The 27,020-nt window shown below is 46.7% G+C and overlaps 1 protein-coding gene across 2 annotated transcripts in view; it reads right to left on the reverse strand.

Moving 5' to 3' along the window:
• SUZ12 (SUZ12 polycomb repressive complex 2 subunit) overlaps positions 1–27,020 on the reverse strand; it is a 214,702-nt gene that overhangs the window by 91,877 nt on the left and 95,805 nt on the right. For both annotated transcript variants that reach the window (XM_033960806.1, XM_033960807.1), the window contains 2 exons: positions 12,810–12,912; positions 11,570–11,675 (listed from right to left, as the gene is read on the reverse strand). In XM_033960806.1, coding sequence (XP_033816697.1) covers positions 11,570–11,675; positions 12,810–12,912 — 209 coding nt within the window. The remainder of the gene's footprint in view (positions 1–11,569; positions 11,676–12,809; positions 12,913–27,020) is intronic.

The raw sequence follows: 27,020 nt of genomic DNA on the forward strand, positions 1-27,020 counted from the left end.
ATTAGTGATTTATATTCTGCCATTACCTTGCGGTTCAAAGCGGATTACAAAAGGAGTTATCTGGCCATTTCCAGAGGAATTTAAGAGTAGAGCGGGTTGCTTCAGAAAACTGGGATGAGTCTTGCAGTGTTAGTTTGTCTTCAAGGATTTCTTGAATAGCATGAACGATTATCTCAGAATTAGTGTCCCCTTTAGGAATCTGGCTATGTCTGGATGAGAAGCCAAGGGAATTTTGTATCCATGGGCTCTAAAGCACAAGAGGCCCACCATTTGGACCCTGAGAGATGCCACTAAGAAGCCTTTGTTGAGACCTGCTTGGAGGAAAGCTAGCACCACTATGATCGGAGCACTAAAAGCCTTCTCTTTTGTGCACCAGTTCTGAAACATCTCCCATACCTTAGCGTAAGCGGAGACCATAGAAGGCTTCTTGGCTCTGAGGAGAGTAGCAATGACTACTTCTAAATATCCTTTGCGCTCTAACACCAAATGCTCAGGAAACATGCTGCAAGACCAAAGATATCCAGATCTTCTATGAACACTGGACTCTTAAGATAGAATTTCGGGCTGTACCTGCAGTCTGAGACCCTAGTCCCTCCAAAGACACATTAGGTCTGCGCACCACAGTTTGCTTGGCCAATCTGTTGCTACAAGGACCACCCTCCCTAGGTTGTTTGCTATTTTTGAAGTATTTGCCCTCTCATGGGCCACGGAGAAAACAGGTACAAGAGCCCATTTTTCAGGCGTGGCTGGATTAGGATGAGGAAGCATGGTGAGGAGCTTAGAGCACCGCTGGGAGTGGGGCAGTGCTTTCAGGTGTTTGGAGCGCCACTGGGGCTGCACAGTCAGGCGCTTAAGATGTGCTACAGTCACCATGGGCCACATAAAATGGCCAGTTGGGCTGGATTCGGCCCCCACGCCTTGTGTTTGACATGTGTGTTCTATTAGAACAGTGTTTTTCAACCGGCAGAAATAAAAGAATTATTTTGTGGACCGGCAAACTACTAAGACTGAAATAAGAAAAACACATTTCCGCCTCGTCTCCGCAAGCTCAGTCCCCACAAACCATCTGATCCCATCTGCACGCCTCAGTTATGATTTTATATTGAACGTATTCCAGTACCTCCCCTCTTTTCCCCATCTTAATCCAGCAGATACCTTCCATCACCCTACTCCCTCCATTCCTTATTCAGCTTCTTCTCCTTGTCTCCCTATTTCCCCCTTCACTATGTCCAGCATATCCCCTGTCTCCCTACTCCCTCTACCCATGTCCAACATCTTACTTCTGTCTTCATACTCCACCCTCCTCCTGTTCAGCATTTTCCATGTCTCTCTGCCCCCTGTAAGGTCCAGCATTACATTACATTATGGATTTCTATTCCGCTTGTATCTTGCGGTTCTAAGCGAATTACATTGGAAGACAACTGGGCATTTCCAGGAAGTTACATTACATTGGGAGATAGCTGGACATTTCCAGGAAGTTACATTACATTGGAAGATAGCTGGACATTTCCAGGAAGATACATTGGAAGAAAGTTGGACATTTCCATGAAATTACATTACATTGGAAGGTAGTTGGTTTCAAGTTACATAGTGAGGTTTCAGGTTATTTTGTGACATAGAGAAGAAGATTCCAGCATGATGGGATTCATGTTAGGTTAGGTTAACCGAATATGTTTTTTGAATTGTAGTGTTTTTATTTCTTTTCGGAATGCTTTATAGTCTGTTGTTGTAGACAATAGGTTGGATATGGAGGGGTCAAGTTTTGCTGCTTTAGTAGCTAGGAGGCTGTCATATAGTTTTTTGCGTTGGGTACCTTTGAGTACTGGGTAGGAGAATGGTGTCTGGGTTCTCCTAATTCTGGGTAAAAGGTTTCGATTTAGGCGATTGTTTAGGTAGGTAGGCGCAGTTCCGTTTATTACTTTGTATAATAGAATGAATAATTTGAATTGGATTCTGGCTTGTATGGGTAGCCAGTGTGAGTCTAGGTAGGCATTGGTGATGTGGTCAAATTTTCCGAGTGAATAGATTAGCCTGAGAGCTGTGTTCTGAACGGACTGTAGTTGTTTAATTAAGTTTATTGGACAAGGTAGGTAGAGGATGTTGCAGTAGTCCAATAGTCCTAGTACAAAGGATTGGACTATGATCCTGTATTGTTCTTTGTTGAAGAATTTTCTTATTTTTCGTAGGTTACGCATGGTGAAGAATGCTTTTTGTGTTGTTTTGTTGATTTGAGTCTGCATTGAGCAGCATCTATCTATCAATACTCCAAGGATTTTAAGAGATGTCTGTATTGGATATTTGGTTACATTTATTACCAATTCTGTTATGGAAGGGTTTTTGTCCTTTTCAAGTAGTAAGAATTTTGTTTTATCCGAGTTAAGCTTCAATTTGTGGCTTGTCATCCATTTTTCCACTGCTTTCAGAGTTGTTTCCAGGTGTCCTGTTGAGTTGGGGTCTTGGTTATCGAAGGGGAGCAGAATGGTTATGAGGTCTGCGTAACTGAATGATATTACATTTAGGGTATCTAGAGTGGTACCAAGGGAGGATATGAATAGATTGAAGAGGATGGGCGATAGTGGTGACCCTTGTGGGACTCCACAGGGGTTAGACCATGGGGCTGATTTGAGATCGTTAGACTTTACTCTATAGGTTCTTGTTTTAAGAAAACCTTGGATCCAGTTGTATACCCCACCTGAGATCCCTATGGCATCTATTATCTGGAGTAGTATGGTGTGATCTACTAGGTCAAATGCAGCAGAAAGATCTAGTTGGATAATTAGTATCCTACTTCCTTTACTGAGGTATTGTCAGGCTGTATCCAGTAGTGTTGCTAGTAATGTCTCTGTGCTATGGTTTGTTCTGAATCCTGATTGTGAGGGATGGGGTAAGTTATGGTTTTCCAGGTAATTTGTGAGATATTGTGCAACAAGACCTTCTATTATTTTAACGTATAATGGGATTGAGGCAATGAGTCTATAGTTAGAGGGAGAGTCAATTGGGCCTTTACGATCTTTCAATAGAGGGGTGATTAAGATCTCGCCTAGTTCTGGTGGGAATTGGCCTTCTCTGAGTGTGATTTGTATCCATTGCATTAGGTTAGTTTTGAAATTAGGGGTAGCATTCATTAGTAGATATGAGGGGCAGTTATTCAGATCACATGAGGCTTGGCTGTATTTTTTGTAGAGTCGGTCCAAGTCAGTCCATTGTACTGTTGGGAAGTTGGTCCAGGTTCTGTCAGCAGTTATGGCTTCTTCCATTGTGGGGTTTATTAGTATCTCATCGAGGTTGGACTGTGAGCATCTGTCTGTGTCCATATTCTTACAAATCCCACCTAATTCCAATAATTATCCTCCCCCAAGGGGATCCACCATCTCCCTTCTGTCACACCAATCCCCCCCAGGTCTACCATCCCCTTCCCACAACATGTGAAAATCCAGCATCTCTTATTCTCTCTCTTGGCTGCTGGCCCAGAGTGACTCCAGTGTCACAATGGCTGGTCTCACCATAACTGACACTAAATCGGAAGCAACCTGGTTCTTAACTCGCATCAGTTTACTTACAGTTCCCCTTGCCCAGAAGTCTGGAATAGAGAGCTGCATGGGAACGGAGACGACGGGGATCCCGCGAGTTCCCCCTTTGGGTCACGGGGATCCCGTGGGGACGCCTCCGAGGGTCGTGGGGTTCCTGCAGGGTTGGATCGCACTCGAGCCGCGAGGCTAGTCTCTTTCTTCTTACCTGCCCTGCTGTAGCAAACAGCCGAACGGAAGTCTTCCCGTTGTCAGTGCTGACGTCGGAGAGAGGGCTTAAGCAAAGCCCTCCCTTCCTCCGACATCAGCGCTGACATCAGGAAGACTTCCGGTTGGCTGTGTGCAGCAGGGCAGGTAGGGAGAAGGCAATGGCGTACCAAAGACAGGGGGCGGTCCGCCCCGGGTGCAGCCATGGGGGGGAGTGTACACAGCCGGTCAGGTCCCCTTACCCTTTTGGCACTTCCCCCGACCGACCGACCAACAGGCCCGGCCGACAAACCTCCCTGCCCTGTAGCCGTGAATCTAAATTATCTTCTTACAGCAGCTTCAATACTCCAGCTGCTGTAAGAAGGTAATTTAGATTCGCGGCTACAGGACAGGTAGGTTTGTCCGACCGGGCCTGTTCTGTTGTCGGTAGGGAGGGGAAGCACCACAAAGGTAAGGGGCAGGGAGGGAGAAAGGTGGAGTGGAGAAGAAAAGACGCTTAAGGGAAATGGGTAAAACTGAGGTGGGAGTAGGCCGCTGAAAGCACTGGGAAAGACAAAGGGGTGGAGAAGGACGCTGAAAGGACATGGGGAAGACAAAGGGGTGGAGAAGGACGCTGAAAGGACATGGGGAAGACATAGGAGGAAGAAGGACGCTGAAAGCACATGGGGAAGACAAAGGGGTGGAGAAGGATGCTGAAAGGACATGGGGAAGACAAAGGGGTGGAGAAGGACGCTGAAAGCACATGGGGAAGACAAAGGGGTGGAGAAGGATGCTGAAAGGACATGGGGAAGACAAAGGGGTGGAGAAGGACGCTGAAAGGTCATGGGGAAGACAAAGGGGTGGAGAAGGACGCTGAAAGGACATGGGGAAGACTGGAGGGGGGAGAAGGACGCTGAAAGCACATGGGGAAGACATAGGGGGGAGAAGGACGCTGAAAGCACATGGAGAAGACAAAGGGGTGGAGAAGGACGCTGAAAGGACATGGGGAAGACAAAGGGGTGGAGAAGGACGCTGAAAGCACATGGGGAAGACAAAGGGGTGGAGAAGGACGCTGAAAGTACATGGGGAAGACTGGAGGGGGGAGAAGGACGCTGAAAGCACATGGGGAAGATATAGGGGGGAGAAGGACGCTGAAAGCACATGGGGAAGACATAGGGGGGAGAAGGACGCTGAAAGGACATGGGGAAGACAAAGGGGTGGAGAAGGACGCTGAAAGGACATGGGGAAGACAAAGGGGTGGAGAAGGACGCTGAAAGGACATGGGGAAGACAAAGGGGTGGAGAAGGACGCTGAAAGAACATGGGGAAGACAAAGGGGTGGAGAAGGACGCTGAAAGGACATGGGGAAGACAAAGGGGTGAAGGACGCTGAAAGGACATGGGAAGACAAAGGGGTGGAGAAGGACGCTGAAAGGACATGGGGAAGACAAAGGGGTGGAGAAGGATGCTGAAAGGACATAGGGAAGACAAAGGGGTGGAGAAGGATGCTGAAAGGACATAGGGAAGACAAAGGGGTGGAGAAGGACGCTGAAAGGACATGGGAAGACAAAGGGGTGGAGAAGGACGCTGAAAGGACATGGGAAGACAAAGGGGTGGAGAAGGACGTTGAATGGACATGGGAAGAAAAGGGGGGAGAAGGACGCTGAAAGGACATGGGAAGACGGGGGGAGAAGGACGCTGAAAGGACATGGGAAGACAAAGGGGTGGAGAAGGACGTTGAAAGGACATGGGAAGAAAAGGGGGGAGAAGGACGCTGAAAGGACATGGGAAGACGGGGGGAGAAGGACGCTGAAAGGACATGGGAAGACGGGTGAGAAGGACGCTGAAAGGACACGGGAAGACGGGGGAGGGGGAGAAGAACACTGAAAGGACATGGGAAGACGGGGGGAGAAGGACGCTGAAAGGACATGGGAAGACAGGGGGAGGACGCTGAAAGGACATGGGAAGACGGGGGAGGGGGAGAAGGACGCTGAAAGGACATGGGAAGACGGGGGAGAAGGACGCTGAAAGGACATGGGAAGACGGGGGGAGAAGTACGCTGAAAGGACATGGGAAGACGGGGGGAGAAGTACGCTGAAAGGACATGGGAAGACGGGGGGGAGGACGCTGAAAGGACATGGGAAGACGGGGGAGAAGGACGCTGAAAGGACATGGGAAGACGGGGGGAGGACGCTGAAAGGACATGGGAAGACGGGGGGAGGACGCTGAAAGGACATGGGAAGACGGGGGGAGGACGCTGAAAGGACATGGGAAGACGGGGGGGATAAGGACGCTGAAAGGACATGGGGAAGACAGGGGGGACAAGGACACTGAAAGCACATGTGAAAGACAGAGGGGGAGGACACTGAAAGCACATGGAGAAGACAAAGGGGTGGAGAAGGACGCTGAAAGGACATGGGGAAGACAAAGGGGTGGAGAAGGACGCTGAAAGGACATGGGGAAGACTGGAGGGGGGGAGAAGGACGCTGAAAGCACATGGGGAAGACATAGGGGGGAGAAGGACGCTGAAAGCACATGGGGAAGACATAGGGGGGAGAAGGACGCTGAAAGCACATGGGGAAGACAAAGGGGTGGAGAAGGACGCTGAAAGCACATGGGGAAGACAAAGGGGTGGAGAAGGACGCTTAAATGACATGGGGAAGACAAAGGGGTGGAGAAGGACGCTGTAAGGACATGGGGAAGACAAAGGGGTGGAGAAGGACGCTGAAAGGACATGGGGAAGACAAAGGGGTGGAGAAGGACGCTGAAAGGACATGGGGAAGACAAAGGGGTGGAGAAGGACGCTGAAAGGACATGGGAAGACAAAGGGGTGGAGAAGGACGCTGAAAGGACATGGGGAAGACAAAGGTGTGGAGAAGGACGCTGAAAGGACATGGGGAAGACTGGAGGGGGGAGAAGGACGCTGAAAGCACATGGGGAAGACATAGGGGGTGAAGGACGCTGAAAGCACATGGGGAAGACATAGGGGGGAGAAGGACGCTGAAAGCACATGGGGAAGACATAGGGGGGAGAAGGACGCTGAAAGCACATGGAGAAGACAAAGGGGTGGAGAAGGACGCTGAAAGGACATGGGGAAGACAAAGGGGTGGAGAAGGACGCTGAAAGGACATGGGGAAGATAAAGGGGTGGAGAAGGACGCTGAAAGGACATGGGGAAGACTGGAGGGGGGAGAAGGACGCTGAAAGGACATGGGGAAGACATAGGGGGGAGGACGCTGAAAGCACATGGGGAAGACATAGGGGGGAGAAGGACGCTGAAAGCACATGGGGAAGACATAGGGGGAGAAGGACGCTGAAAGCACATGGGGAAGACAAAGGGGTGGAGAAGGACGCTGAAAGGACATGGGGAATACAAAGGGGTGGAGAAGGACGCTGAAAGAACATGGGGAAGACAAAGGGGTGGAGAAGGACGCTGAAAGGACATGGGGAAGACAAAGGGGTGGAGAAGGACGCTGAAAGGACATGGGAAGACAAAGGGGTGGAGAAGGATGCTGAAAGGACATGGGGAAGACAAAGGGGTGGAGAAGGACGCTGAAAGGACATGGGGAAGACAAAGGGGTGGGGAAGGACGCTGAAAGGACATGGGAAGACAAAGGGGTGGAGAAGGACGCTGAAAGGACATGGGAAGACAAAGGGGGGGAGAAGGACGCTGAAAGGACATGGGAAGAAAAGGGGGGAGAAGGACGCTGAAAGGACATGGGAAGACGGGGGGTGAAGGACGCTGAAAGGACATGGGAAGATGGGTGAGAAGGATGCTGAAAGGACACGGGAAGACGGGGGAGGGGGAGAAGAACGCTGAAAGGACATGGGAAGACGGGGGGAGAAGGACGCTGAAAGGACATGGGAAGACGGGGGGGAGGACGCTGAAAAGACATGGGAAGACGGGGGAGGGGGAGAAGGACGCTGAAAGGACATGGGAAGACGGGGGAGAAGGACGCTGTAAGGACATGGGAAGACGGGGGGAGAAGGACGCTGAAAGGACATGGGAAGACGGTGGGAGAAGGACGCTGAAAGGACATGGGAAGACGGGGGGGAGAAGGATGCTGAAAGGACATGGGAAGACGGGGGAGAAGGACGCTGAAAGGACATGGGAAGACGAGGGGAGGACGCTGAAAGGACATGGGAAGACGGGGGGGAGAAGGACGCTGAAAAGACATGGGAAGACGGGGGGAGGACGCTGAAAGGACATGGGAAGATGGGGGGAGGACGCTGAAAGGACATGGGAAGACGGGGGAGAAGGACGCTGAAAGGAAATGGGAAGACGGGGGAGAAGGACGCTGAAAAGAAATGGGAAGACGGGGGAGAAGGACGCTGAAAGGACATGGGAAGACGGGGGAGAAGGACGCTGAAAGGACATGGGAAGACGGGGGGAGAAGGACGCTGAAAGGACATGGGAAGACGGGGGGAGAAGGACGCTGAAAGGACATGGGAAGACGGGGGGGAGAAGGACGCTGAAAGGACATGGGAAGACGGGGGGGAGAAGGACGCTGAAAGGACATGGGAAGACGGGGGGAGAAGGACGCTGAAAGGACATTGGAAGACGGGGGGAGGACGCTGAAAGGACATGGGAAGACGGGGGGGAGAAGGACGCTGAAAAGACATGGGAAGACGGGGGGAGGACGCTGAAAGGACATGGGAAGACGGGGGGGGGGAGAAGGACACTGAAAGCACATGTGAAAGACAGAGGGGGGAGAAGGATGCTGCCTGACAGGACATGGGGAAGATGGGGGGGAGAAGGACGCTGAAAGGCAATGGGGAAGAGAGAATGGGGAGAAGGCGCTAGCAGGGAAGAAGACAGAGATGCCAGACTATGGGGGGAGCGGAGGGAAGAAGATGGGTGCCAGACCAATTTGGGAGGGGAGAGAAAGGGAGAGGCACAGTAACAGAGCAAATGGAAGACGCAGCGAGAAGCAAGACAGTGGATGGAAGGAATTGAATGAGAACATGAGGAAAGCAGAAACCAGGCAACAAAGGTAGGAAAAAAATTCTTTTTTTTTTGCTTCAGGATTAAGTAGTATATTAGTTGTGTTGACAAAAATTTATAAACATTAGAGGCTCTGGTAGAAACCCATTTACAAAGTATGTATTCTTCCCAATTAATATTTCCAAATTAATAAAGTCTTTTTGCTTATTTTTAAATGGGTTTCTACCAGAGCCTTTCATTCAGTAGCATAATTAAATGAAATAACTATTTCTGTAGTTTATAAGGATGGGCGGGGATGGAGGGATTCCTCACGGGGACGGGTGGGACTTTGGCGGGGACGGGTGGGATTTCTGTCCCCGCGCAACTCTATAGTCTGGAAGCAACTTGAAAGGCTTGTTCTTCATTCAGAGTTAAGCCCAATAATGCTGCTGTCTGCCTCTCTTGCTCGCTGGTACTTGCCTCAGACAAGCACTGAACTGCAGTGGCAGGGGAGCCACCCATTCCATGGGGCTTAGGGATGTCTCTCCCGAACTTAAGTGCTATCAGCCCTGCCTTCAATTGTGGTCCCGCTAAATAAGATGGCTAGAACGAAGACAGAAGCTGCGGGACCTTTCCTCTTGCCTGCATTGTTATTCGCTACAAGCTCTACCAGTCTTAATCCTGCCCCTCAAACACAGGAAGTCACTTCAGAGGGGGGCGGGATCAGGATCGGCAGAGCCTATAGCGATGCAGGCAAGAGGAAAAGGCCTGCGGTTTCTGTGTTTCTTTTTGCTGTCCGTTGAAGCAGTACTGCAGCCGATCCTAAAATCAGCCCTGGAAGGGAAAGAAGAGATGGCCGACAGGAAATTTAACCGGGTCAATCTCGCCGGCCCTCTGCGGACCGGCGGTTGAAGAACAGTGTATTAGAACACTTACTTCTCTTCAGACTTTCCGTAGGTCTATGAAAAAACTTATTTCAACAGTACTTAGATAATCTTCTCAGAGAATATGAATACCGTATTTTCCCCACATATAGGCCAGTACCTCTATATAGGCCGCACCCATGTATAGGCCGCACAAAAGGGCAGCCTATGTTTAAAAACTGGAAGATAAGCTGCCCCATGGTAATAGCTGTGGCTTATCTTCCGGTACCTCCCCTGCTTTTCCATTCAACCCCCCTCCACCCCTGGTACCTTTTTTGTAAGCCCCCCTCACTGGCGCAAGCCTCGGGACTCCAGCGGTGCAGGGCAGCCGCAATCTCTTCAGCATCCGGCCTGTCCCCGCACCATCCGCTTAATGGCCGTCAGCTCTCGTGAGACTTATGCAAACTGACCTCAGCCACTCATCTAGCGGTGCGGGGGCAGGCCTGATGCCGAAGAGATCGCGGCTACTCTGTACCGCTGGAGACCTGAGCCGCACGTCAGCGAGGCAGCTTCCAAAAAAGGTACCAGGGGTGGGGGGATGATTAAAATTTTTTTATATAGGCTGCCCCATTTAACTAGGCCACGCCCCATACACGGGTTTGTAAAACCCATGTATAGGCCACAGCCTATATATGGGGAAATATGATATCATCTTAACTTGCTATCAATTGTGAACTCATTTATAAGAAGATGGCAGGAACTCTTGGATTAATTAATTAATCTCATCTCATTTTCAATTCAAATTCTATCTATCTAATCAGATATTCACTTGTTAACCGATTCAAACTCCCTATAGGAGATGATGCGGTATACAAACTTAAGTCTTAGATAAGATTAGGTTGCAATAGCCTTACTCACTGTGACGTGCTCTGAAGGTGCTGCAGCCTGCCTAACTATAAGAAGTAGCTGGTTCTGGGAGAACAATCCCTGCCTTAATCAACTAGTCCTCCAAACACTGAGATCTTCAGGATGCCAGTCGGACCAAAGTTGGACTCCTCAATCCCAGTAGAACAGCACATGCGAAGGGGGGGAGGCGAAATTGCAGCCAGCACCCTGAAGATCTCCACTGAGCTCCTTGTGGATGCCTAACAGCCTGCATTCAAGTCCCTGCAGCTCAGGAGGTGAGTGATGCTACTATGGGTATGGACCCGGAGCTCCACAAAGTTCTCTGCAGGCTGGCCAAGCACGCCTCTAAAGGATGAACCTGCTGGATGCAGATCCAAGTCTGCTTCTTCTCCACACAGGTAGACTTCCCATGCACTGGGGAACTCTGATGTACCAATAGCCACAAAAACTGTGAAAAATACCAAATAAAGAAATGTACAGAACAGACCAGAAAGACACCTTCCAGCTCACGTGCACAAGGAAAAACTGAAGGGGGCGGAGTCGAAAACCTGAAATGGATTCCTTCTGTATGGCTCGCAAGCATGGGAAGAAAGTTCTACTGTCCAGAATGACACACCTATTGCACTAGAAAATCTGTGTTAATCTTTGAGATCTTGCAAGGCACTTATGACCTGGGTTGGCCACTGTTGGAAACATGATACTGGGCTTGATGGACCTTTAGTCTGTCCCTAGATGGCAACTCTCATAATCTTACAGCAACTGAGGTAGTGATTTAGGCAGTCCTTTCAGGCTCACAGATTTCCTGCCACAGTGTTTGAAGTCAACCGAATTATGAACTGAGCCCACGTGAATAGATGTCAAAGTTCTAAATTTTTTTCTCAAAGTGAGAATATGGACTGAATACTGACTCCACTTGGGATATTTTCAGTAAAAACAAAGCCACTTTTTTTTTTTAAAGAAACATGCAAAACACAAGTGAAAGTGAAGAGCCTCTAATATGGGACAGCATTACTTTTGTATCCGTTTGGCAAATGTTATGGCATCCCAGCCCCACTGGATGACACCACCCACTTGTGTAACCTGATGCAATCCTGCTTGTTGATAAAAATTGGATTTATGCCCTTGGCTGTACATTCTGACATTGACATACCAGTGATAATCCATACCTTCCCATCCAGAATAGTTTCCCAGGTTGCTCTTTTCTTGCTTACAGGACATTCTTCCATTTCCTGCATTGCCACTTCATATTCTCCATCCAATAACTGTAAACGCCTGTATGTGCACACAAATAGGATATTCACAACTGACAAACTGAAAATTAATGGGACATTTAATGGAAGATTAGGCTCATATCTCGATCATGAACTTTGAAGAAGGGTATCACTCGTTTCTTTCAACTCCTCTCCTTCACCAGTGGAAAACAGCTCCCTTCAGTTCATACCAAAGCAATCAAACTCCACTGAAACAGAAGAAAAGAGGAGGGGCGCAAGGGGGAACTTCCCTGGAGACAACATACATTTCTGTTCTTACTGTAACACATGAAAAAAAGAATAAATCAACAAACTCGCAACTTGAGAGTATCCAGGAACCAACCTGTTATGTGCAATGAGCATTATTCTATAAAGGCCCCAAAAGTTAAGAAGAATAGCTTTAATATATACACATATATATTTACTCTTCCAAATAACAGGAGACATTGTCCCATGATTGACACTCGCAATGCCTTAAGCAGTAAACAGGCAAATCAGAAGTCTGCACAGGGCGGGCTGTACAGAATCCTATGTTTAACAGGCAGAAGATTACCAAGGTAAGAATCTAATCTTCCATTCTGTTACAAAGACATAGAATCGAAAGATTAGGTTCTTACCTTCGCTAATCTTTCTTGTAAATTCACACTTTATTCCAGGACAAGTGGATTAATTCCTTCTACCAGCCAGGACTTGTAACAAGCCTCCTATTTCAGACACTTAAGCTCCACCCCTCTCACCTAAGCACTGTTCCCTCTAGAACAGTGGTCTCAAACTCAAACCCTTTGCAGGGCCACATTTAGGAGTTGTAGGTACTTGGAGGGCCTCAGAAAAATTAGTTAATGTCTTATTAAAGAAATGACCATTTTGCATGAGGTAAAACTCTTTATAGTTTATAAATCTTTCCTTTTGGCTAAGTGTTAACAATAATATTATAATTTATAGCTAAAGAGACATATGATCAAAAAACTCTTAATTTACTTTTGTGATTATGATAAACATACCGAGGGCCTCAAAATAGTACCTGGCTGGCCGCAAGTTTGTGACCACTGCTCTAGAACCAGTTAATTGTAAAGCAGGATGTACAGCAATTTAATACTACTATGAATACAAAAATTGTATTGCTCAATAAACTGAAGATGTCAATGAATAATTTTACCTGTTTTTGTCAAATACAGTCATTTGTGCTACAAAAATCTTTTCGCTATCATCGCGATTTGATGAATTTCGTTTTCTTCTTGCTGGAACCTCCTCAGTGACATCTACATAAAAACATTTCAGACTATGAACAATATGTCATTAGGGTAACACCTATATGTCATTAGGGTAACACCTATATGTCAGACTCTTGAGATTTCATAAATCCTTAAGAAACAGTTCAAATTACTTGTAGATCAATAAGCAGCAGCGGGATATTTTCAGTTCTCTCTTGGAAAAAAATTTATTCTTGCCAGTATTCATAAATAGCATCCTGAATGAAGATTAGGTTTTTACCTTGGCAATCTTATTTCTGTTATAAAACATAGGATTTTGTACTGAAGCTGTTCTCCTCTAGGCATGAACTTTGCAGAAGGATGTCACTCATATCTTTCAACTCCTCCCTTTTACCATTCACCAGTGGAGAATAGCTCCCCCTTCAGTTAGTACCAAAGCAATCAAACTCCACTGAAACAGAAGAAAAGGGAAGGAGGGGCATGGGGAACTCCTCTTGAGACAACATACATTTCTGTTCTGCTCTGTAACTCATGAAAAAAGAATAATTAACAAGAACTTGTAACTTAGGAGTATCCAGGAACCAACCTGCTATGAGTAAGTAGCACTAACACATAAGTACCACCATGATTCAACAAAAATAGTACTTCTGTCGTTTTCTTTTTTTTTTTTTCTTTTTACATGCTCATCCAAATGACAAGCAGTCATCCCATAATGAACCCCAGCAATGTCCAAGGCAGTAAACAGGCAAATTGTAAATCTGCATAGGTTGGGCCGTACATAATCCTACATCTTATAACAGAAAGAGTACCTGGAAGACCGAGCTTCACTTGGGGAAGCATGTTAATTGTGTCTTGAAATCATGCTTTTATCAGCATTATTGCCCTCCTGTATGTTTGTGAACTGTGTGTTTTAAGTGAAGTGCCCAAACTCTTGGTTTTATCAGCCAAACTTTCCTCCTGTCTTTTTCCTAAGGTGTTGAAATCTCTATGTTCTAAGCCTTTCAAATCTCTGTGTTTTAAGCCTTTCAAATCTCACTCTATTGCTCTAGCAGTCTTGTGTGTTTCAAGCCTCATTCTAGTGTTGCAATAGCCAGAAATAGCTAAGAAGAAAAAATTTTAAAGATTTAAATTGATTCAGGTTGGGCAGACTGGATAGACCATTTTCTGCCACCATCTACTATTTTAGCCTCTCAGTGCATTCCAAACCTCACTCTGGTGCTGTTCCATACATTTTGGGGTTTATTTTCAAACCCCAAAAGCCACCCCCCCCCCCAAATAAAATTAAAAAAAAACCAACTCAACATAAAATGTAATTTTCCCAAACTCGATACCTAGCTAAATTACTTTCTGGTACCCTAAAAAGTAACCTCTCCCCATTTCATCTAAATCCTCAGAGCTGTTTTCAAGATAACATTTCCAACATTGCTCTCTTTATAGTATGATTACTGAGGTAAGAACCTAATCTTCCATTCTGTTGCAAAGACACAGGATTCTGCACTGAAGCTGACGTACCAAAGCAGTGCCAGATGTCTAGAGAGGGACAGATGAATCTGCCCACAGCACCGAAAATTCAAATGTGGCATCCTCTTGAGCCATCACATCCACTCTATAGAATCTGGTAAAAGTATGGCGAGTAGACTAAGTAGCTGCTCTACAGATTTCAACGGGTGAAACAGCCCAGGATTCCACTCAGGAGGCAGCAACACTGTTAGTCAAATGTGCCATGAAAGAGATAGGTGGCTGTTTGCCATAGGCAACATAGGAAAAAATTGCCATGTAAATCCCATCTGGCAATTGAAAGCTGGTCTGCCTCGTCTTGTTTGGCTGGTCAGCACAAAAGGATAGTCAGATAGATGTGACTCATTGGTCCTTTCTAAGTCGTGAAGTAGAACTCTTCGCACATCCAGCCTTTGCAAAATCCTGTCTTGTTTAGTTGAACCCTTAGGCAAACAAATCTCTTGATTGACATGAAAGGCTGACACCATCTTTGGCAGAAAGGAAGGTATTGCTCGTAGTGAAACACCAGCCTCTGTAAACCTGAGGTAAGGCTCTTTGAAGGAGCCTGTAATTCTGAGATTTGCCTCAATGAGACTATGGCCACCAGAAAAACCATCTTGACCATAAGGTCCAAAAGAAACACGTCTCGCAGAGGCTCATACAGGGACAGAGAGGCTCTTAAAATGATATTAAGATCTCATGATGGGGAAGGCCGGTGCAATAGAGGGCACAACCTGAGCGACCCCTTCAAGAACTGAGTGACTTCTAGATGAGACGCCAGGGACTGCTTACCTCCCCGAGTCTGAAAGCACGAGAGGCCTGCCACCTGTACTTTGAGAGATGCAACTGCTAGGCCTTTGTCTAGTCTGGCTTGCAGAAATGCCAGGATCACAGGTATTGGTGCCTTACAAGGCTCTATCTATTACTCGGTGCACCATAGCCTTCCAGGTCTTAGCATAAGCTGCAAACGTTAAAGGCTTTTTTGCTCTAAGTAGTGTCACGACTACCTCCAAGTAATATTAATGGATTAGTGTCATGTGCTCAAGAGCCATGGCATAAGACCAAAGCACTAAGAACTCCATGGGAACTGGGTCCTGACTGAGGAGCCCTGGATGAACTGGCAGCTTGAGAGACATACTTCTTTGCACTCACACTAGATATCAAAACGAGGTCAGTTCAGAGCTACCAGTATTACTGGGCCTTGGTGGCTCAAGACTCTGAATGATCCAGCCCACCATGACCCACGGTGGAAACATAGAGTTGACTCTCTGTGAGCCATGGCATCCAATCTGCGCTTCCCGGTTCGGCTGTAGACGTGATTTGCCTCCATGTTCATGGCTGAGGTTATGAGATTTATCTCCAGTCTTCCCCAGTGTTGCATAATGAGGTTGAACATTCTTTGGGACAGGGACCAGTCCCCTAAATCCAGATTATGCTTACTTAGAAAGTCGGTATGGACGTTCTATATGCCTGGCATGCGAGCTGCTGAGAGGGCCTGAGAGCTTCTGCCCACTTGAACATCATCTGTGCCTCTAGGCACAATGGGGCACTTCTGGTGCCTGTCCGTTCACATAAGCTACCGCAATTACATTGTTGAAGAATACTCTGACCACCTTTCCTGCCAGGAAAGTCTCCAATGCTGGAGAGGGCAACCACAGCAGTGGGTCCTCAGCCACTCAGGCAGGCTTTTGGTGATGAATGTCACCATCAAGGTGATTCTAAGAAGCATGCTCTTTGATAAGTTTCAAGTTTCAAGTTTAATAAAAATTTGATTAATCGCTTTATCTGGATTCAAAGCGATGTACATTTTGATAAAATTACATTGTTAAAATTATTACTACAATAAGTAAAACAAACTCAACTTAAGACAAATGCAACAAAATAAAGCACCCCCTCCTCCTGGAGCCACTAATGTAAGCTGCTCCTCATTTCACATGACCAGGGGAGCTGAACCTGCAGAGAATGCCATTGTGGGGACCACCTGGAGAGAAGAGAATCTTGGAGTAGATGCATATGCACTCTTGCCCAAATAACGACTTCCAGAGTGACCACCATCAGGCCCAGTATCTGAAGGCAGTGCCAAGCTATGGGCTTTGGTAATGCTAAGATTTCTATGATCTGCTTACTGAGCTTCTGTTTGCATGGTTCGGTAAGGAAGACACAACCTCTCGCTGTGTCGAAGTGGAATCCCAGATATTCCAAGAACTGAGTCGGCTGTAGCCGGCTCTTCCTGAAGTTGACTATCCAACCGAGGTCCCTGGAGGAAATCCATTACCAGCTGCACTATGAACTCACCTTCCTGTTTTAAAGGGGCTTTGATCCTGTATGCTCATCATCGAAGGTGAGATACTACCACCACCATCACCTTGGTAAAGATGACTGGGGTCTTGACCAATCTGAAAGGCAGTGCCAAAAACTGGAAGCGTCTCTGGAGAAAATGGAATATTTTCTGTGATCCAGAAAAATGGGAATGTGAAGATATGCCTCTTAAATCCAGTGAGGCTAGGAATTCCCCTGGAGACACTGCTATAATGATTGACCGAACCACCTCCATGCAGAAGCATGGACGCTCAGTGTCGCATTTACAGACTTCAGATCCAGGATAGGTCTCCAGACTTCTGTGCCCTTCTTGGGCACTATGAAGTACATAAGAACATAAGAAATGCTGCTGCTGGGTCAGATCAGTAATGTAATGTAATTTATTTCTTATATACCGCTAAATCCATTAAGTTCTAAGTGGTTTACAGAGAAATATACATTGAAGAGTATAATAAAATAAGATAAATGAATAAAGAATTGGTACTTTGAAATCAGTGGTCCATCATGCCCAGCAGTCCGCTCACGTGGCGGCCCTCAGGTCAAAGACCAGTGCTCTAAATGAGTCCAGCCTCACCTGCGTATGTTCCAGTTTAGCAGGAACTTGTCTAACTTTGTTTTGAAACCCTGGAGGGTGTTTTCCCCTATAACAGCCTCCGGAAGAACGTGCCAGCTCTCCACTACTCTCTGGGTGAAGAAAAATTTCCTTATGTTTGTACGGAATCTATCCCCTTCCAATTTTAGAGAGCGTCCTCTCGTTCTCCCTACCTTGGAGAAGGTGAACAGCAATTTGTATCCCAGAAAGTACTTTTTCTGTTCCCCTTACATCTCATACACTCATTGTATGTATCTCGTTGCAAACATCTCTTACTCTCATTGTATGCAACTTTTTGTAAACCGCTTTGAACTTATGGTATAGCGGTATATAAGAAATAAAATTATTATTATTATTATTACTAAGTCTATTCCCTTCAGTATTTTGAACGTTTCGATCAAGTCCCCTCAAAGTCTCCTCTTTTCAAGGGAGAAGAGGCCCAGTTTCTCCAATCTCTCACTGTACGGCAACTCCTCCAGCCCCTTAACCAATTTAGTCACTCTTCTCTGGACCCTTTCGAGTTGTACCTTGTCCTTCTTCATGTACGGCGACCAGAATATGGATCCCGATTCTTCTTTGGGAACCGGTTCTATGGCATGAATGTCAAAGAGCCATCGTACTGTTGCTCGAACCCAGGCTTCTTTTCTAGCCGACTGGCAAGGGAATCAAGAAACAGATCTGGGGGAGGGCAAGAAAACTCAATTTTGTAACATTCTTATATAATGTTCAGGACCCAGCTGATGAAATCTGTTCCCATCCCCTCCAGAAAGCCAACAGCTTCCCTCCAATGTGAGGTGGTGTGGCAGATGACCTGGCATCATTGTGGCTTTTTAGAGGCTGTACTGCTGCACGACTCCAAGGGTTGTTGGCGTCTGTAGTTGCCAAATCTGTCTGGACCCTTGGAAGGGTCTCTGGGAAGAACTACTGGAGGAAAACTGATGGAATCTCTGAGAGGAACGAAAAGTGCCTCTGCCAACCCTGGTGGAATGTCAAACTCTGCTGTCTGGAAGTGATTTGGGATGGCAATCGACCTTGCTAGCCATGAGGTCATTCAAGCCTTTGCCGAAAAGCATCTGCTCTAATAGGATGAATCGCCCATCTACTGCCTAATCCAGAGCATTAGGCGGATAGAAACAGCATATGTTGATACTTTGTTCACGACTCTGATGATGTCATAAAGAGCATCGGCCACATAATCCACTCCTTCCATAATCAAGTGGGGACAGGCGTCCAGCTCCATAGGACTGTGCCTCAATCTGATGTGACAGGCCTGTGCCACAAAGGAGGCAGAAGCTGCTGCTTTGATACCTAATACTAGCGCTTCAAACTGTCTTTTAAGGACCATGTCCACTTTGTAATCTTGTGCATCCTTTAGCATCATGCCTCCCTCACTAGGAAGGGCGGTACACTTGATCACTTGAGCTAGCGCTGAATCCACCTTCGACTGAGAAAACAACTGTTGGATTTCTTAAGCCATAGGATAAAGCCTGGACATAGCTTTTGCTACCTTTAGGGATCCTTCTGGGTATTCCCACTAGTCGGTAATCAACTAGGTGATGTCCAGATGTGCTGGAAAGAAGGTAGTTGTGTACATTTCTATGGCTCATAATGAAATACTGCGAGACGGAGGGCTGTTGAGGGTCCAACTTCAACTCACAGAGTGTCCGAATTGACATGTGAAACAGTAGCAGTCTTGAAAAGACAGCAAACTTAGGGATTGCCGCCCTGGTCGATAGTAGCACAGCCTCCTGACTTCAGCCCAGGATAGGGACCCTAAATCATCCAAGGATGCAGTTGATCCTTGAGATAATAAAGGCATGGAAAGGGACTTTCAGTGGCCATTGACGCTTGGAGTCATCTTATTCCAAAGTGGGGAAGCCTTATTGGGAAGGATCTCTCCCCCTGTTCCAGTGCTGGCATGCTCACAGGCAGCGCTCCCCCAGGCCCCTCAAATAGGCTCTCCACAAGAGAATGACAAAGTCTGAAAAACCCTGAACATATGGCCCCCAAGGACCCCTAACTGGGGAAGTTGGACCTCCATCGCCTACACGCACTTGCGTTTTGCACCCTCGTTATGTGCGGCTTCTAAGCAGGATCGCCTTCCTGTTGGTCGGATATTTTGGGGTTCTCCCACCTTGGAGGACTCTAAAGAGACTGAGGCCAAAGCTCCTGCCCCTTTCTCCCTTGCCCCACAAACACGGCTGCTTTTCTGACAACAAAACTGAGCAAAAAGAGCATGATAAAGGGGAAGATTGGCCTGAGGAATCCATTACAGGTGATCCCTGGTCAAAACAAGGGGCTTTGAGGCAGATGGAAGCTTTTGAAAAAAAGATCGATTAAACTCCAAAATGGTCGCTGCCAGTAAAATCACACTAAAAACGTCCCGTGGGAGCATTGTTGAAACTCAAAAAAACTCTGGAGAAAAGGGTTTTAGAGGTGAGGGAACCTAACCCTAGGAATACTCAGAATTAATTTTTCTGAACCCTCTCTCTCTCTCCCCCCCCCCCCCCAATAGGGGGAATGGGAATACTCACTGTGGCTCCTCAGGTGCCCGTCAGCTTGTAGCAGCCTGCAAGGAAAGGAATTCTACTTCAGAAACTGCTGGAAATACCCAAACGTTTGTTACACAGGGGCCCAAGCTAGCAGGGGAATGGACTCCAAGCTTTTGATGGATCACAAAGTAGGCTGGCTACACTATTATTCCAAGAGATTGGCCTGCAAGCAGCAGCCTGCCCTCATGGGTCCGCATCTTTTCCCCAGCAGAGTAACCCCAAGAAGGGGACATCCAGGCACCAAAGTCATACAAAAAATGAGAACTGATGAACAAAAATACCCAAAAATAGAAAGCAGAGCAGATAAGAACATACTTTCTCTGTGTGTTTGCATAAGGAAAAACTGAAGAGGGAGCTATTCTCCACTGGTGAAGGGGAGGAGTTGAAAGATATAAGTGACATCCTTCTATAAAGTTTGCGACTAGAGGACAATAGCTTCAGTATAGGATCTTATGTCTTTGCAACAGAATAAGATTTATGACATGCAAAAACATCAATTCTTCTAGCAGCAAAAGTTAGGAATTTCACTAGTGAACATTGTATTCCCATATATACACTTATGACACTATTTTACATGTGGAAGACATCCATGGAATCTTGTAAAAATGTGTGGAATAAGGGGTAAAGGGACTTTTCCTTACTATTAGTTTTTGTTCTATTAATTCCCACAGCACACAGACTCATAGCTACTACTGCTCAGGAAATAAAAGTGATGTTATCAGACTCAACACGGCCATCATTAAGTACTATTTTTTGACAAAAGGTCCCAGGGAAAAACAGAGACATCTGTCTGGCAACATTCCTAGTAAACTGGCCATACACACATTCCAGCAGTGCAGAGGGGCAGTCTAGTGATCAGTGCAATGGACTTCAAATAGAGGGACTTGGGTACAAATACCACCTAAATCCCTTATATTATATGTTGAGCCCTCCAGGAACAGAGAAAACCTGCTGTACCTAAAGGTCCATCATTACAATAGCCCTAAGGCTTGCAGGTTACATATATTTAGGTCCAGGAGATATTTCTAAGTTCTTATCTGTTGGCAAGCCACTGTCCATGGCAACAGTTTCCAAGTCATCATGAACCATGTTAGGAACAAAAACCTCATCCATGTATTCAGATTCCATTTCCAAATGCTCCTTTGTTATTTGCAAACAGTGTAGTAAAACTAGAATGCTTAACAGTTGAATATGGTGGTTGGAATAATTTTGTTCCATGCGACTTCTGCATAAGTAGGGAGACCAGTACTGAGAGCTTCCAGGCAAGTTTGCTAGCTGTTTTCTGTGACGTGGACTCACTATCAATAACATCCACCAGATGGCAAAACATTAGTGGTCTGTATTGCTTCTTAGTTTGTGATGTTTCTTCCATGATCCACAGGTAGCTTTTTGTTCTTTATGTAGCAGGGCTTCTTCAACATATTCAGCTTTTTTTTGTTCTCTTGCATTTTCTGTCTGGGTTCTCATTATTCTGCCATTCCTCCACGATCTTTTCTTTATTTTTTAGATATCATGCCAAAGCCTAATGCAATCAACTACTGGCTCTCTGTGTGTTGGTTATGAAAAGACCTGAAAATACTCTGCTACTGTCAGAGCCTTCCACACTAAGACTTTTTATTTATTTTTTAACATGTATTGGATCATATTCTGGCCTAAAACCAAAATCATGTGATGACTGGTAGAATATGCCAAGCAAAGCACTGTCACATAGCCAAAGACAGCTATTTTAATCATGTGTACCACCAAGCATACACAATTTGCTATACAGACTAAGGTTTATAGTTAACTGGTGTAGACTGACATGCTACAGTGCATACTTTCCATTTTATATGCCATGCAGGTAACCAATTTATGCAGAAATCCAATATGCAGTTGAGCATTGGTGGAATCCACTCAAATGCATTGTTTAAAAAATTGGAATGACTGGCAGTTAACTGAATTATGCAATTAAGCGCTTTGCATTTATGTGGAGTTGACTGTATATATATTATTATGTCTCAAATATTTTGCATAAATTTTTAGTTGTGTCTGTTGGTTTCTCCTGAAGCAGCCTAGGGTGAAATGTGGCCACATTTGGCTTTTTTGGACTTTAGTAAAAATTTTAGTGTCTTTAGTGAATCTCTCACTTTTCTTGTGTTTGAATATTGTGTGCGAGCTGTTCATGCCGTTTGGTTTATTTTCCAGATAAGCCAGACAAACAAAATGTATTAATCATCCTTCATATTACTGAAAAGCTGTCACAGCTGGAGCTGGGCAAATGCTATCAGGTCCATCACTGGAACGTCCCAGTGAGTTTAAAATCTTAAGTCTTCTGCTGCTATTCCTTAGACCTAGACTTTCTTTGCTTAATGAAGCTATCTTGCAAATTCAGATGTCCCGAAGTGTGAAATGCTCAGATGCTGATTAGCTGGTTCTGCCCATATCAACATCTGATTCAAACCAGCATTACTTCTACCACGTTTCAAAATACCTTGTCATCACTGTAGAGTCTGATCCCAGTCCTGGGGAAATACCTAACCAATCATGTTTTCAGGGTATCCACAGTGAATATGCGAGACACTGTACGTACATGTGCATTACTTCCAGATATGCGCATGAATCACATGCATATTTATTTGGATAACTTGAAAATCTGACTGTTTGGTTTTTTTTCCAAAGACTGGGTTGAGAACCACATCTAATCTGATTCTCATACACTTATGGCCTATTTTGCTTTCCAAGATTTGACACAACATGAGGCATTATATATGAATGCCAGACCATTCATAGGCAAGGACTTGTCAAAACCAAAATACTTTAGCAGAAACACGATGCTCCATCTCATAGTCTTACACATCCCTTCTGGCACAAACTGAGCTCTGAACTCAGATTCATAAGAACATAAAAGTTGCCACACTGGAAGAGACCAAAGGTCCATTAAGTCCAATATCCTGTTTCCAACACTGGCTAATCCAGGTCAGAAGTACCTGGCAAGATCCCAAAGAGTAAAACAGATTTTATGCTGCTTATCATAGGAATATGTATTATACAAAATTAAAACAATCAGTAAAAAAGGATACATCAGATAAAATCAATAAAAGTTAACACAATAGCTCAATTGGCAAGTAAAAAGCTGTTAAAAATCATAATAGATTTGACAGTAACATGACTAAGAGGAAAACATATCAAACAGGCGTGTTTTTAGTGATTTTCTAAAGTCAAGATAGGAAGTGGCCTCAAGCCATGTATTCAGTTTGGCGGCCTGGAATGATAAAATTCTATCAAAAGAACTTCTTGTATTGACATGATTTAAAAGGATAATTAAATAGGTTTATTCGGAACTATTCATGGAAAACTGGGAGGCAAGATGGAAAAATTATGTTCTTATCTGTTAATGTTCTTTCCTTTAGTAGCAGCAGATGAATCCAGAGACAAGTGGGATAGCATACATCGACCAGCAGATGGAGATAGAGAAACTGATTAACAGGTGGTCTTATAGGTTGGCATTCCTCCTGTACATCCAGTATCGCTCCTTGCCCAAGCATCCGGTATCAGGAAATATTGAGCACGTCAAAAAAAAACTTCTTTCCATCAATCAATTGCAATGGGTAAAATACAGAAAACAACTACCAACAATAACCAAACTGAAACTGGTAACCAACCAACGAACAGAGTATCAGCAGAAAGGGTGGGGCTCTGGATTCATCTGCTGCTACTAAAGGAAAGAAAATTAACAGGTAAGAACATAATTTTTCCTTCCTTAGCACAGCAGCAGATGAATCCAGAGACCAGTGGGATATAGCAAAGCACACCTCAAACTGGGTGGAAAGCAAATGCAGCCTCCGCAATAACCAAAGCACCAAAATTAGCCTCTGCCCGAGCGGTCACATCCAGCCGGTAATGCTTAGAAAAAGTATTCTTAGAAGACCAAGTAGCCGCCCGACAAATCTCGTCCAAGGAAAGACCCCTGGACTCAGCCCAAGACGTAGCCATCGCTCGCGTGGAATGTGCACGAAGCAGGTCCGGCAACTGTTTTCCGGCCGTCAATTAAGCCGAAACAATGGCCTCTCTGACCCAACGAGCGATGGAAGCCTTGAACGCAGCCATACCTCTATTGCGGCCTGCGAACAACACAAAGAGGTGGTCGGAACTACGAAAGTCGTTCGTAACCTGCAAATAATGAAGAAGAATTCTGCGCACGTCAAGGAAATGCAAAGAAGAGAAGCGCTCCCCCAATCCTCCTGCCGAAACGCCGGAAGGAAGAGATATTGGTTCACATGAAAGGAAGACACCACCTTAGGAAGAAATGAGGGGACCAGCCGAACAGACACACTGGCCTCAGAAATGCGCAAAAAAGGATCCCTGCACGACAAGGCCTGCAACTCCGAAACCCTTCAGGCCGACGCCATCGCGACCAAAAACACCGCCTTCAACGTGACATCCTTCAGAGTCGCCCGAGACAACGGCTCGAACGGGGCCCTCTGAAGCCCCCTAAGCACAACCTTAAGGCTCCACTCTGGACAGATCCTCTTAACAGGTGGCCGAATATGTTGCACCCCTTTCAGGAAACGAACAACATCAGGTTGAGACGCCAGCGGCGAATGAGACACCCGGCCTCTGTAACAAGCAATGGCCACCACCTGGACCTTAAGAGAATTATAGGCCAGTCCTTTGGCGACACCGTCCTGCAAAAAGGAAAGAATATGAGACAGAGAAGCCTTAAAGGGCGAAAGACCCAGAGAAGCACACCAAGACTCGAAGACCCGCCAGAATCGAACATAGGAGGCAGAGGTAGATCTCTTTTTGGCTTGAAGAAGAGTGGAGATGACCTGTTCCGAAAAACCCTTATGCCTCAGCCGCGACCGTTCAAGAGCCAGGCCGTAAGACCAAAGTGGGACGGATTTTCCATGTTGATCGGACCCTGAACTAGTAAGTCTGGAGTTACCGGAAACGTCAACCGATCGCCCGTCGACAGCTGGATCAGGTCCGTATACCACAGACGACGTGGCCAATCCGGAGCCACTAGGATCACCCTGCCCGGAAAGAGAGAGATGCGATGTAACACCCGACCTATCATCGGCCATGAAGGAAACACATAAAGAAGACAGTCCGGAGGCCAAGGAAGAGCCAACACGTCCACCCCCTCCGATTCCCTCTCTCTGCGTCTGCTGAAGAACCGAGGTAGCTTCGCATTGCGAGACGAAGCCATGAGATCCATCTCCGGAAGACCCCACTTCCACACCAGCAGGGCGAATGCCTGAGCGGAGAGTTCCCACTCTCTAGGATCTAGAAGATTTCTGCTGAGGAAGTCTGCTTGCACATTCGCCTGACCCGCAATGTGCGCTGCCGAGAGAAGAGGAACATGAACTTCCGCCCATTGAAACAGGACCAGCGCCTCGCTGGCCAATTGAAGACTTTGGGTACCTCCCTGCCTGTTTATGTACGCCACTGCCGTGACACTGTCCGAGAAGATCCTGGTCGGCCGGTCCTGAACCATGGACTGAAACTCCAGAAGCGCAAGCCTGATCGCCCTCAATTCTAGCATACTGATCGACCACTGGGCCTCCTCCTGAGACCAAACACCCTGCGCTGAGGATTGAAGGCACTGAGTCCCCCATCCCAGAAGACTCGCATCTGTCGTAACTATGACCCAGTCCGGTGTCGCAAGCGGCATGCCCTTGAACAGATTGGCCTTGTCGAGCCACCAACGCATGCTGAGGGAAGCCTGAGAATCCCATTGAAGACGCTGGTTGTAGTCCTGAGACACCGGGGACCACCGGAAAGAAGAGACTTCTGCAACGGCCGCATGTGGAAGCGAGCCCAAGGTACCACCTCCAGAGCCGCCACCATCGAACCCAGAACTTGCACATAATCCCAAACCCTCGGTCTGGGCGACTGGAGAATTAGGCGAATCTGAGACTGTAACTTCACTTCCCGGTCCCTGGGGAGAAACACCTTCCCCAGATACATGTCGAACCGCACACCCAGATGCTCCAACGATTGGGACAGGGTAAGAGAGCTCTTTTGAAAGTTGACGATCCACCCCAAAGACTGAAGAAGAGAAATCACCCTCTGTGTTACCACCACACTCTCGTGCCTGGAAGACGCTCGGATCAACCAATCGTCCAAGTAAGGATGCACCCGAATCCCCTCTTTGCGAAGAAACGCTGCCACCACAACCATCACTTTCGAAAAGGTGCGCGGTGCCGTGGCGAGACCGAAAGGCATCGCTCGAAACTGATAATGCTGGTCTAAGACCGCAAACCGAAGAAACTTCTGATGTGGAGGCCAAATTGGAATGTGCAAGTAAGCCTCTTTTAGATCGAGGGACGTAAGGAACTCCCCTGGTTGAACCGCGGCAATGACTGAGCGTACCGTCTCCATACGAAAATGATGGACCTTGAGAAATTTGTTGACCCTTTTGAGATCCAGCACCGGCCTGACCGATCCCCCCTTCTTGGGCACCACGAAGTAAATGGAATACCTGCTGATGCCCACCTCGTCTGGGGGAACCGGAACCACAGCCCCCAGATCCAGAAGGACCTGAAGGGTGAGCCGCACTGAGTCTCGCTTGGCGGCCCCGTGGCAAGGGGATACCAAGAAAGAATCGGCGACGGGAGAGGAAAACTCTAATTTGTAACCTTCTCGAATAATGTCCAATACCCACTGATCGGACGTTATCTTGGCCCACTCTGCCAGAAAGGAAGACAGCCGCCCTCTCAAAGAAATGGCGGAAGGGGCCGAGACCCCGTCATTGTTGACTGCGAGGTGCGGGAGCACGGGCTGGCTGAACAGCCGAGGATTTTGCTCCACGAAAGGAAGTCTTCTGAGAAAAGCGAGGCCTAGAATTAGAGAAAGAACCGTAAGAGGGCTGAAAAGACGGCTTCCCCGGTCGATACCTCTTAACATCCCTAAAGCGAGGTCTGTTAGAGGAGGACTTCAACGGCGGCCTAGGCCTGTCCTCCAGCAACCGCTGAGTTTTGGAATCACCAAAATCCTTTACCAGATTATCCAAATCCTCACCAAATAAAAGACGACCTTTAAAAGGGAGTTTCACGAGCCTAAGCTTGGACGCCGCATCCGCCACCCAATTACGGAGCCACAAAGATCTGCGAGAAACCACGGAAAGAGACATTTGTTTCGCAGAAGCACGAACAATATCATACAAGGCATCCGCCAAATACGCCAAGCCTGATTCCATATCCGCCAATTCGGAG

Source organism: Geotrypetes seraphini, chromosome 10 (assembly GCF_902459505.1).
Source record: "Geotrypetes seraphini chromosome 10, aGeoSer1.1, whole genome shotgun sequence".
Lineage (NCBI taxonomy): Eukaryota > Metazoa > Chordata > Amphibia > Gymnophiona > Dermophiidae > Geotrypetes > Geotrypetes seraphini.